At 36.4% G+C, this 14,250-nt stretch overlaps 1 protein-coding gene across 1 annotated transcript in view; it reads right to left on the bottom strand.

Moving 5' to 3' along the window:
- SCUBE1 (signal peptide, CUB domain and EGF like domain containing 1) overlaps window positions 1–14,250 on the bottom strand; it is a 206,042-nt gene that overhangs the window by 97,247 nt on the left and 94,545 nt on the right. Inside the window, exon 5 of the mRNA XM_035315412.1 lies at window positions 2,521–2,650. Coding sequence (XP_035171303.1) covers window positions 2,521–2,650 — 130 coding nt within the window. The remainder of the gene's footprint in view (window positions 1–2,520; window positions 2,651–14,250) is intronic.

Here is a 14,250-nt window from a genome sequence, read left to right as displayed (position 1 = left end):
CTAATAAACTGTCTCTATCTCAACCCACAGGCTTCATTTTCCTGATTTTATCCCCTACCCCAGGGAGGGAGGGTGGAGGGTCAGTGAATGGCTGTGTGGTGCTTAGCTGCTGGACGGGTTAAACCACAACATGGGTGTTTCTTGTTAATCACCTATCATTACTAAACGACTTTGACATTAACATCTTTACATTATTCTCCCATTTGTAAGATAGACAAAATAGTACTTTTTAACTTCACAAGAATGTTCTGAAAGTATATTAACAATGCCTATGGAGCACTCTGATATTACTGTAATTAGTATCATGGGAAAATCCATGAGGAAATTTAAAATCTCAGAATAGATTTTTAACACTGTGCAGCAAGCAAGGCATGACAATGAGTTATGAAGGAGAGGAAACTATTGAACGAAAGCCTATTTAATGAACACTGACCATGACATACACTGAATGACGCAAAACACCAATAGTGATTGCCTTATTAGTATGGAATGATATGACCAGGTGACGTGTGATCATGTAATTAGGATGTAATGACACAGTCATGTAATGCATGAATAAAAATCTGGGAGCATTCCTTCCATTTTTTTATGCTTTCTATTTTCTTTTAACATTTTTTTAAAACTGAGAAACATATGCCACATTAGTAGTGGGCCAATTCTGAAAATTTCTCTCAGTATTCTGATTCAGTGGCAAACTAATAAAAATTCACCTATTGACACATTGATTATCTGTAATCTCCTCACATAAACAAACAAACAAACAAACAAACATGGGACAAAGCTCTGACAAACCCTGAAAGGCACAGTTGCATGGAAGGACCATTATAAACCCGAACACTTGAGAGGGACAGACAGGATATCAGACACTACCAGTCTGAATCCCTGTATATTGGGGATATAGACCCAGTCCAGGCTGCCAAGGGCCAAGTGTCCCTTGTTCAGCTCTTCATCATAGCTGTATGCAATAATTGCAAAGTTTCAGCTCAGGATTTAAGTGAATTCCACTGAAATGCTTAGCTGTAAAAAAGTTTTATTTTATTTTATTTTAAATGTCAAGATTTTGTTTCTGTACTAAACCTTTAAGTCTCCTGTAATCTCACAATTGTTGTCCCCAGCTATCTGGCTACAATTTTAGGTATCTTTGCATATGGAAGGGCTAGTAGTACAACTATCTTAAAAAATACTCTGGAACTTATTTGCAGAATGTGCTGTGATTTTAGGGGTTGGTGTATTCTGCAGCAAGATCTGCGGCCTTGAAAAACTCCATGTTCCTACACAGAGACCTGCCAGCAAAAGTTCTTTATAAATCGAACTAACATTTGAACACCACAGGGCAATGAATAAATTCAAGTATTTTACTCTATTAAACTTTGAGGCATTTAGAAATATCTTTCTAGAAGAGGCCCTAATTCTCCTGTCACCATCTCACTATGAAAAAGGATAATGTAATTCTAAAGGAATGTATGAATTCATGGAAACAAATAATAAACAGTATAAATAAACATCCTCTCCAACTTAACCAATGTAGCTGATCTTGCACTGCAATTAACAGCATGCAAAGTTTGTTTCTTATAAACACTGGGAAAGAAAATGACCATAGAGACATTTTTTTTCTATGTTTTTGCCATTGGCCTTGTGTAGCCTTGCAAGCATTGAGGAGCAAACAGGCTGTACAGTATCCTGTGGACAAGTATCATCTAAGCATGTTGAAACAGTGGAGATCTCAGGTAGAAAAAAGCTGGAGTGGAAGAAAGGGTAGCACAAAAATACTGGTCCTATGCAAAATACAAAATGTGTTTTATATTGTTTTATTACAGTTTTTTTTTTTTTTTCTCTCACAAAGCTACCAGCTAGGAAAGGAAGCTATTGGATTCAGATCTAATACTCGCTGAAGCTGTACGAAAGACTCCCATGCTCTTCAGAAGCCTTCAGATGAAGATGTTATAAAGGGTCAGTTATTTTAACCTATACAGAACAATTCTAACTTCCAATTTTGTGGGCTGATGAACATCTTCAGTATCTCAGCTTCTAGAATACAACATTAATAGTACATATGATATAGCTGAGTAATATTAATAAATGTAGCCTGTATGCAGTGGAATAAGCAGTAGAGCAAACATTCCTCTCCTTTAAGAAAGAGGAATTAACATACTAACCTATTAGTAGATTTATCAATGCATCCATCGTTGTGGACCTCCAAAAGCTAGAATCCTCTATGCTCATTTGTTTTTTTTTTTTTTTTGCTTTACAAGGAAAATCTAGATTAAAATCATCTATCATTTTCTGCATTCATAGGAAGATACAAAAGTTGTTAACATTTTGCTAACAGGCTCACTACCAAAGTTCTGTTATTTGATCCCTCTTATCCAACCCCAAGTAAACCTTTGACAGAAAAAAACACATTACTAAAATTACAAATCACCTTTGGCCAAAACAAAGTTGATTTCTTGACTTCTGGAAAACAACAACAATGAAGAAAATAAGACATTTGTGGGCATTTGAAATTTAATCTTTATCTACCTACATTTGCAGTCCTTCTGGTTTTTGGCAAGTTCAAAGCCAGGCCTACATTCACAGGCAACCCCACCTTTGGGCGTCTCCCGGCAGATGTGTGCACACCCATGATCTTTGTTCATACAGTTCATACCCTCTGTAAAAGAAAGAAAGAAGAATAGAAAATATTAGTACTGAAATAAATTTGCAAAATGATTATCACCAATTATACACATCCTGTCCTTCATTGTCATTGTAATTTTAATTTTGCATCTGGACCATGTTTCATAAGGCAAAAAAATGCAGCTGAAAAGACATATACAATCAACAAAACAGTGTAATGAGGGACAAAATAACCAATCCTATGATCAACTACAGCTCTGTTTCACACCTTACACATTACAGTAATGTATATGTTGAGCATGGATTCACAAAGTCAAGCTTTACCAGCCTGATAAACTTATACCATGAAATGACTTGATTGGTAGGTAAGGGGTGAGTGGCTGTTATTGTCTACCTCGACTTAGAAACGTAGAATCATATAATATCCTGGCTTGGAAGGGACCCAACAAGGATCATCGAGTCCAACTCCTGGCTCTACACAGGACCAACCCAAAAACCAGACCCTATGTCTGATAGCATTGTCCAAACACTTCTTGAACTCTGGCAGGCTCAGTGCCATGATCTTAATGTTCCACACTTATAAAATTGCAGAATCTATTTTCAAAACTCAAATATAAGTATTTGAAAAATGAAAAGATAATGGAAAATGCATGTAGGATTGGCTGTATTTGTTTATATCTTTATAAAAATTCTCATTTCAAAAGGAAAAGACAGACATGAGAAATTTGGCAGTATACTGAGGCTAGTGGTATATACCTTCCTTGGGGCATACACAGTGAGCATTGCTATAGAATACAGGGTGCTTTTCTGTGTTTTTTGAACCCATTACTTTTGATCTCCCTATTGAATCTCCATATTCTAATTTTTCATGAAAATATAATGGATTAAAAGGATAGTTCAGGATACTCCAGGAAGTTGTCTGTGCCACTGGTGATCATCAGAGTTCAATAACTAAGTTCACAGCTATTTGTTTTATGAATAAATGTAATGGTTGTTAATGCCTGGTTCATTTTCATTTGCCTGTTAATGTGCTGTATACTCTGGAACACACAAAATCTGTTTTTCAGATGATGCTTCCACAAAAGATTATATCTAAGCATTTTTGGTTGGATTTCTTTGCTCTTTGCTATACTACTCAATTGTCTCTGTCATCCACCATAAGTGCAGGCTTACAGGCAGTCCAACAAACCTACTATTCCTTTTCTCTTTGACTACATTAATTTCTTAACCATCTTAAGTCCAATTTTAGCTTTCTAAACTATACAAGTGATTTAGATATTTAATGTGCCTCATGTTCTTAGAGGCTTTCATTACCACATTAATTCAAATCCCACATATTCACAGAAATCTTGAACTCAGTCCTTGTGGGTCAGCATCTAGCATTCCTAATGTGAAGGAAGGCTAGCTAAATTTGAATTACAAATCCTTCCCAGACTTCCCCTTGGGTTTCTGACCTGGAAAGGAAAGATAAATTCTCTAAGAGTACACTGCCAGCATAACTCAGCTTACTACCATGAAAACAACACATATTCTCCAAAACGCTGGTGAATGAGGCATCAATGTAGACTCAGCAGCTCATCTGTCACTTTGTACCATGGCTACTTCTACCTATTAAAGGCCAATTTCGCAAAACAACTCAAATGGAAAACGTTCAAGCTAAACTGACAGTGATGATGTATTATAAATATATATATATATATATATATTTTTTTTTTTCAGAGCTGTTGCACGGTTTTTCCTTCCAAAGGTGGAAACAATCTCCGTGTTCTGTTCCCTTTTCATTCTTAAAGAAGTCACATGAACACATCTGCCACCTCTGGCATCTACACGCACAGCCTCTGTGTTTAGACTGGTCTCACACTATCAAATCAAATACTTCAAACCAAGTATTGAGATTTTATGACAAAATTTTATGACAATCTCAGCATACAGAATAGTTTTTAATCAGACATAAATGAAAGGATTAGCACATAAAACAGTTACTAATAAACTTAGTGTACGAAATTTGAAGAAAGAAATGTTCCAGAAAGTCATATTGGCTCAGATTGACAGAAGCTAACAGATTCAGAAGTTATTTGCACAGCCTGACTTTACTTCAGAAAGGTTTATATTAGCAGAACAACAAAAAACACATCACCGGTAAGACTGGGTAGGTTAGCTGATCTCCCCTATTAAAATAATCAGAATCTTAAAACTCCACATATGAAAATCAACATCATAAACAAATTATTTCTCTCTAAGCTGTTTTAGCATAGATTAGTATAAAAACTTGTCAAAGCACAAAATTCTCTGCAAACTGTAGCCTGCACAAGAGATGCTATTGAAGATATAATACACATCATACTATACTATACTATACTCATGATACCGTACTATACCATCCCATACATAAAAGTGAGGTATGAATGTTTTATATGGATGAACAGATATAAGAAACCTGGGAACAGCGTTTTTGAAAGTTTTGAGGCGTTTTATAATCTCTTTCTCTCCACTGCTACCAACAAAGGATTTCAGACACAATGTGTTTGACAAACTACATTCCTGCATACTACGCTATGTTCAGAAAAGGATCTGGGAAAGATACCACATGCCCAATTGAGTCACACTGCTGAGGCAATGAGAAGAGAGGAAATAGATAAAAGAAGATATTTAATGGCCCAGAAGGGTAATGAAGCAAGTGATTTTCAGTGTTTACTTACAGATACTGAATATCTGCCATTGCTAAAATCACTTCAGAAGCGAGAAATTGTACACTGCTAATAATATTGGGAAAAGCTATGATTAGACTTATTACATCTTGAAACTAAAGTGAAAGGCAAAACAGGTTTTTATTCTAGTATTTGTATGTATGACCCCATTATTTCAGTTATTTTCTTACTCATTTCAGTTATATTCATCAGGTAGTTGGAGCTGTACAAAAACTATTTCAGTTTAGCTGGAGAACACCATTAAAATCTCCTAAACCTGAGAATTATTATTTCAGAAAATTGAAGTTTTTATGGCGAAATATAACACCATTATTTTTCAGAGCAGGAACATCTGCTCTGAATCTACATCATCCACAATGAAGCTTCTCATTTTCTCATTTTAGTATTTTTCAAATCCCTATGAACTAAATTAAAAAGAAATTCTGAACAAAATTTTGATTAGACCTTAAAAAGCATTTATATAAAAATGCAGCAAGGAATTATTTTGGTTTCTTAAAAAAATATTGTCCTAAACAAATTCATGCTAATTTGCAAATAGTTTTAATTGTTCCAAATTTTAGATTTTCAGCAAATGCAGCATTTGGCCAGATGCTTTCTGCATCAATCTACCTACACAAATGATTTATGAATCATTGTTGAGACATAAGATTTACCCTTTTTTGAAGAGCTGGCCCTTCAACCAGTACTGAATCTTTTATGACATTGCATATAAATCAAACTAAAAAAATATAAAAATATGTTAAATACTTTCCTGATGCTAGTTTAGTTGCTATACAAATGCATGCAAGTGGGAGAGAATAATGCTCCTAGAATTACTTTGCTAGATATTCCCTTTAGCAAGATACAGTCTAAAAAGTCCAATGTAGTACAAATACATGAACACCTCACATATTTTCCTATACTGGAACTGGGTAAATTGCACTGCTAGTACTAGAACAGCTGGTCTCTTGACAGTACTTCATTGCTCTATCACAGAAGTAGTAAAATGTCTGAGTTATCATTTCCCCTCACTATGACCTCCTGAGAAATAAAGTTTTGCCTTATTTTAGTTCATCTTCAGTAGCTACCTAATGTTCCCATACTTTTTACCTAGGGAGCCAAGAGTGTGAATAAAAGCATGGAAAAAGCATCTCAGTGCCTGCCTCAGTGTTCAGCATCCCTTTGCTTCACAAAAAAAAGGGCAACTGAAAGAGGAGGTGGGGAACATGTGTCCAGACCCACTGGCACTGTCATGTGCAGGGAGACAGGAAGCTTCTCTCCTGGGTGATGAGCAGTGCACAGCTCCAGCAAAAATGCTGTGTTCCCTATGGGGGTAAGTGGAACAATCAAGGAGGCCAAACAGCTTAATTTGTAGAGATGTGTGGAAACATTCAAGTAAAAAACATCATAATTGAGTAACTGAGTGGGATTCTATTTTTCATTTAAATGTGTTTGAAGCTTTTCTCTTCATCATCATAAGCCCCAAGTGAGCAAAGAGGCCCTAGCTCCAAGAGGAGCACCCTGTGCCTTACATGTTACTCTTTCCTAGAGCTGACTACCCATTGCAGGTCCAAAGAAGAGAGGGGAAATACCTATGGAATTATCCTAGCCCTTTCCCAAGACAGTACAGGATTATGTCTAGAGCAGCTTTACCCCAGTATGCTGCACAGCCTGGACCAAGGAACAGACAATGGATCTTCCACCCTACCCTTAACTAAAATCTATTTGCAAAACTCTGTCTTCTACTACAAAGTTTTCATAGAATCATGAAATCACAGAATGGTTTGGGTTGGAAGGAACCTCAAAGACCACCTGGTTCCAACCCCCCTGCAATGGACAGGGACACCTCTTGCTAAACCAGGTCACACAAAGCCCCATCTAACTTGACCTTGAACAGTTCCACGAATAGGGCATCCACAGTTTCTCTGGGCAGCCTGTTCCGGTGCCTCACCACATCCAGAGTAAAGATTTTTTTCCAAATATCTAAGATAAATCTACTGTCTTTTCGTTTAAAGCCATTACTCCTTGTCCTAACACTACAGTCCCAGACAAAGAGTCCCTCTCCAGCTTTCTTGTAACGTTTTCGGTACTAGAAGGTTGCAATGAGGTTTCTCTTCTCCAGGCTGAACAACCTCAGCTCTTTCAGCCTTTCTTCACAGGAGAGGTGTTCCAGCCCTCTGATCATCCTCGTGGCCCTCCTCTGGACTTGTTCTAATATAACCATGTCCTTCTTGTGCTGGGAACTCCAGATCTGGATGCAGTGCTCCAGGTGGGGTCTCAGGAGGGCAGAGTAGAGGGGTCAAATCCCCTCCCTCAACCTGCTGGCCACACTGCTTTTGATGCAGCCCTGGATACAGTTGGCTTTCTGGGCTGCAAGTGCACATTGCTGGCTCATGTTGAGGTTCTCATCAACCAACATCCCCAAGTCCTTCTCAGGGCTGCTCTCAGTGCATTTTCCGCCCAGCCTTCATTTGTGCTTGGGACTGCCCTGATGCAGGTACAGGAATTGGCCTTGTTGAAAATCATGAGGTTTGCACAGGCCCAGATCTGATCCCTCTGTCATCAGCTCTGCCATCCCTCTGGATGGCATCCCTTCCCTCCATCTTTGTGGTCCCCCCTCTCTCTCACTTCTGGTATTTTTGCACTAATCTGTGTACAGCAGCTTCTAGAACTTGAGTGATTATAGATGAACTGAAAAAACAGAGTTCCCAAATCAAGGGAAAGACTAAATGTTGAGAAAAGAGAAGTCAGAACACCAAAAAATCTTTACTTGTTCTTGATACTATGTTTGAAGTTGAAAGGCTCTAGATTTTTCATGTTAATTGCTAATTAAATCAGTATCTTAATTTCATATACTGCTACTCAAGATCATCTTCAGAGCCCAGCACAAAAACAGGTGTGTGTTCTCTTTGGCAGCGCTGGCAGACAGTAAAATGAAGACTTTTCAAACAGTTATATACATTCTCAGTAGATTCACCTCACAAAAGACAGCAAAACAGAATCCAATAGAACATACATTATAAACAAGAAGAGAAATGCTACTTAAGAAAGAAAAACACTAATCTAATTGAACTAAAACCTCTCTTAGCATTTTAGATATGACTTGAGAAGCTCGCCTATTGCATTCATGTTTTTCCTTCTGACTTTCAGTTACAAAAATTGTTCATGGGAGAGTGGCAGACATTGTTATGTGACCTGCAATCCACAGTCATTTTGCTCCTGGCCTAGGAGAGATTTGGGTGTGAGTCTACTAGTGCTGTTCTGTAAAACATTCAGTCTGATACAATGACCTCTCCATTGTATTATGCTCTAAAAATGTTTTCAGCTCAGTGGCTCTGAAGGTGCTTGAATCAGGCTCACTGTGACGACTAACGTGCTGATCAGCCTTTATTTTTCATTAACACTGCCTGTTCTCATCTTAAGACATCTAGCCATTATTTTACTCTGTGGTTCATCATACATGCTCATACTGCCTTCTCTGTTGTCACAATTACACTTACTCTGTGTTTGCTTTTTTGCTGTTTTCTTTGTATTTTCCAATTAACCATGCTAGTTCCAAACACAATCTGAAAATGAATACTTTGAATTGTGCCAATGCTATAATAAAGTACCACCTTTGAGGGTTATTGTCAGAGTATACATGGTTGAATGTGGTTAAAAAGTACAAGAAATCTAGAACTTAATTCATACAAATACACTAGCATACACATTAACATGTGCAGCATTGATACTCAATCCCCAAAACTATGTTGGAATCTCTCTCTTTTTTTTTTTTTTTTTTTTTTTTTTGTTTTTGTGTGTGTGTGTGTGTGTGTGTGTGTGTGTGTGTGTGTGTGTTTGGGTATGTTAATTTTAGTACTAGGTACACATAAAAATAATTTATTACAGTTGCACCCTCATTTAATTAAAAAATGGATCTTATAAAAATCATGAAAAAGTTGTAGAAATTATTTACATAATTCATGCATCATACATACTTTGTATGATTGTGTTCAATAGCTTCTAGAAAAATTAAAAGACATTAAATCTATTTATATGCTAGTCACTGAATTTCTGGACACAGATAAGCTACAGTGTTTTATTATTTATTGTTTTACATACTTTTTATGAACATGCTCTGCATGCAAAGTAAAGCAAAAATCTTTCTAACACAAACAATAAGAAATTGTTGTGGACAGCTTCTTTCCATCTTAATTATAGTGGATAATTACTTTTGCTTAGGCAGGGGATACATGTGGTGTTATGAAACTGCTACTAGTGATACTAATGAATTTCAGGTACAAATTAGAGAACTGCTCTTTGAATGACAGGATTTGATTGTATCAGAATCAGCTGTTGCAGTTCAACTGTATCAGTATGCATTATGTAATATACAAAATAAAATAATACATAGTATACTATAATGATAATATAGTAAGAACCAGAATGTAACATGAACTATAATCTTTCTAGATCAGCTGATTGTCACTTATAGTCATTCCCTCCATAACTGCTGCCAGAAAGAGGGGAATACACCTTCAGCAGCAGAGAAATGAAAGAATACAAGAAGATACAAACACTCTCATTTTATTTGTTTACTAAATTATTGAAATAGTGTATTTTTTTGTTGCTGTTGTTTGTTTTCTTTCTAAAAATTCATGTGAGTGATGACAGCACTGCTACAATAAAACACACTGGGGAATGACTAAGAAATGTAGAAGACTGACAGAGAAAATTCCTCTCACAGTTTTTGGTTTACTGTGTTTGGAATGGAGGCCAAAAAAAACACAGTAAATTTCTGATAGAGACACAAACATGATGTTAGTGAAAGTGCAAGACAGATGTTTCAAGCCAAAAGTTACCTATGTGTGTAAATTTTGGTCATAAGTGCTGAAAGATGGCTGAATATCCAAAATAAGCATACAGTTAACTTTCCCACTGGCTTGTGGAAAGCAGATCCCCATCTATACCCTAATACACAAAGTATTCCTGCTTTGGCCTTTTAACTCAAGCATCTTTCATGTTTCAGAGAAATGAAAATCAACATTTGTCTAACCACCCCAGGTACAGGCAACAAATACATATGGTCTGATCTTGGTTCCATTAAAACCAAAGGATTGTTTTCCAACAGCCTGGACCTGACCTTCACCTTCATGCTGCACACTCCCACCAAACCTTCTGGACATTTCTGGCTCATTAATAAGGACCTTGTTCTGGGAGGTGAAGAACATCTGGTGAGCTTGGCTACCCAGTGAGAGCTTGAGACGCTCTCATCTCAAAAAATAGTACGTCCTTACCTGAAGATAGGAAAAAACAAAACAAAAACAAACACACAAGATTTTCTCTCTTTAGCAAGAAAAAAAAAAGGACAAAATATATTTATCAGGGCAGCTACCCTTCCTCAGACTATGATAATGTCATGGGTAAAAAGCATCCATCAAGGAACAGACCAATGGAGGTAAGTGGGAAACATTGTATCAGGTATGTCAGAAATATAATAATCTATTCCATGGTCTAATATTTTTCATTTTGTTAAGTGGATGAATGCAAGACTTTCTGCCTTCATTTGTGGAATAGGTTGCTTGTTTCTACCTAAAGTTTTAGGAAAATACCACTATACAGATACCAGTATACAGATAGATTTGTAATTCTGCAAAGATACTTTTCAGATAAGAGGATAGAAAAATTAAACAAATGATGGGAATGAACAAACCAAATTTAATTTAGCATAAAAATTATGAAGTTAGAGAAAGAAAATAGATTTAAAAAAATCCAAAAAATGACAGCAAATCCAGTGGGACCAAGACAGAATGAGAACAGCAGGCTGAAATCCAACCCAGGTTGGTTGAGACTGACTATTGTGATTGCATGACAGCTTTTTGGTGGATCACATAAAGGGATTTTGGCAAACTCAGTCTTTCCCACATTGTAGAGCTACAAATGCTGGTGCTCACTGTAGAGACCCTTTCCAACAGCCTATGTGGGGAGGTTGAGTACAGTTACTTTCTCACACATTGAACAGGGTTTATTTCAAAGATAATTCAAGATAATTCAAGATAGCACAAGGAACTTGAGCTGCTGTTGTTCTGGCAAAATCTCTCAGTCTCCACTAATACCTACTTGGCACCTACCATCAGTGATGATTTCACACAAAGGGAAAGAAATGGAAGGGGAAGGGAAAGGAAAGGAAAGATGAAAGGAAAGGAAAGGAAAGGAAAGGAAAGGAAAGGAAAGGAAAGGAAAGGAAAGGAAAGGAAAGCACAGTCAACACTACTACAATCTGCTTTCAATTCCTCAGCTTTGAATAAGAAATTTTCAATTTCTTCAGCTTTGAATAAGAATCCCTTAAGGACCAAAACAAAGCAAAAGAAAAGGCTGGTTTTTGAGGAGATACTGCCACACAAAGCCCTCTGGCAGATGAAGGTAACCCTGAATGCAGGCAAGGCTATGCAGGAGCCATAACTGATGAGTGTTCTTTATTTGAGTCTTCACCACTGCTGTTGTATTTCTTGGTGTCTTGGTGGGAACTACTAAACCCCAGATGGCTCTCATGTCCCACCCCTCAGAGATGTGGTGCTACAGCAGAACTAACAAATGACAGCATCATTGGGCTTAAAAATACCCTCAGATGGGTAGGAGTTTGGTAACCACAAAATAGGCCCAAGTTGTCTGAAAAATTAGAAACTCCCAGGTTATTTTTGAAAATACTAGTCTTTGGGCCTTATAGCATACTGAAGATATGAAAACCTGGCTCATTGATTTCTATATGGTTTCTCTAAGTAGAAAAAAATCCTATTTATACATGGGAAGGTTGTAGAGCATTAGAAAAGACAATGGCAATTTTTTCCTCCCTGTTCACAGGAAAACTCAGTTTTTCAACAAAAATACTCCACCTAATATAGTGTGAAACTTATCTAAAAGATGTTGTGAAGCTTTTAGTTTTCCAATAAAATCACTGGAAGCAGATAATTTCCACAAATATAAATAAATCATTTAATTAAAAATACAGCTCTTCATTACTGTTTCATGAGGAGATTTTGAAGAAGGACTAATTAAAGTTTAAACAACTATTATCATCTATAAAGATAAAGCAAGCAATGGGATGATGGGAATAACAAAATGAAGTCTAAAATCCTTTTTTTTTTTTTTTTTTTTTTTTTTTTCCTTCTGAAATCTTCACAGTTGACATGAGACAGCCTTGGTTTCCTGGAATAAATCATTCTAATAAAATATTTCAAAAATAAAGATTTCAAGGGCACTTTTTCAAAACACATTGCATATACTCAAATAGACAGACTAGCAGCAAATATTTCAACAACACTTCACTTTGCAGGAACTTATTCACATCTGAAACTCTTCCTAGGAAAATCTCATAAGTTCTTGCACCATCATGTAATAAAATATACAATGAATATTTGCTTAATCAGCACCCTTGGAAGCAATATAGGGCACTTACCAAGTTTAATTTCAGACTCTGCTATTTAAGGAAGCTGTGAAGTAAATAATGCTCCCAAAGCAGCAGGATGAAACAGATTCTCATTCTTGATTCCTATTAAACTTTAACTAAGATGCTTTTTTCCCCATGGAACCAGCTGATGATGAATGCCCCAGCTGTATGTGAGGTTTAGGTTAAAAATCTCAACTGGAAAAATGATCTCAGCCATGCCTATTTTGCACTGGGAATGTACTCGCAACTCTCAAATTCTTTTTCAGAGAAGAAGCCATCTCCTGTGCCTTTGGCCTTACAGGTACTACCTTTCTGAGGCATGATACATCCCCATACCAGACAGCATTTTCTGAAGACATTCCAAAGAAAGCTAATATTAATTCTGCTATTTTAGTAAGATTATTTATTACCATGAACACAACACTTAAAGACACTTGTAAGTATTTTGTGTTGATGACTGGAAAAAAGCTGGATACATGCAATTAATTTTTTACTATTTTTACATCAATAGAATATACACTGTAGAACTAGTTAGCAAAATAATACATGATACTATATATAACTACATAAAATATTTTAGTTATGCTACTATATGTACCACTATAAATATGCAATTTTATATGTATTATGAACATTATAAATATAATTACATATAACGCTATACACACATATGCACATATACAATCTATTTAAACCTACAAATGTGTTGTTCAAAAAATGAAGGCTGTCCACTGCTCTACAAGCAAATATAGCGAACAGACCAAATGATTATCTATCATTAGGCCTATCATTTTTTTTAGGGTATGACCAAGATTCAAAGCTCAACCTGCTATTGATTTTGGTTCTTACAAAATGAAACACTGACCATGATGACAAGTAATTCATAGACTCTTGTGCATGCCGAAAGGCTCACGTAGCACAAAGATGGTCACGTTTCTCGAAGATAAGGGATAAAACTACTGAGTTTCTGGCCTCCTGTTAAGTTTTTTGTAGATCAGTTCATCTCCAGAAAGCCAAATGTGAAGCAACATCCATATGTAGCTGTGCTATAGTCCCCAGAACTTCACAGTACCATTAACATTTTGACAATAGAAAAATCCAATAGTTTTAGCTTTAGTTTTCTCGAACAACCAGATAGCTGATGTCCACCACTCTGGTGAGTTTCAGAAAAAAGGATCATTCATAGCTTATATACAATACAGAACTTTAATTTTAACAGTGTTTTTGGAGCTGTTCTTTATAGATGCAAACTTCAAGGCTTGTACAGCCCGCTTCCACAAACCATCAGTGTTCAGGAAATAGTTTCTTTCTTGGAAAAGTCAAACTGGAAGGTGTATATCAGGTTGCCATATATAGCACGACAGAGTACAGAATGGATTTCAAAACTATTTCAAATTTCAACCCATTCCCCTTTTTTTTTTTTTTTTTCTAAATAAAAATCATACATATATATATCACTGATGTGTGTCAAAGAAATCACAGAATCACAGAATTTCTAGGTTGGAAGAGACCTCAAGATCA

This window comes from Oxyura jamaicensis, chromosome 1 (assembly GCF_011077185.1).
Source record: "Oxyura jamaicensis isolate SHBP4307 breed ruddy duck chromosome 1, BPBGC_Ojam_1.0, whole genome shotgun sequence".
In the NCBI taxonomy this organism is placed as follows: domain Eukaryota; kingdom Metazoa; phylum Chordata; class Aves; order Anseriformes; family Anatidae; genus Oxyura; species Oxyura jamaicensis.
This window is presented reverse-complemented; position numbering and strand designations above follow the sequence as displayed.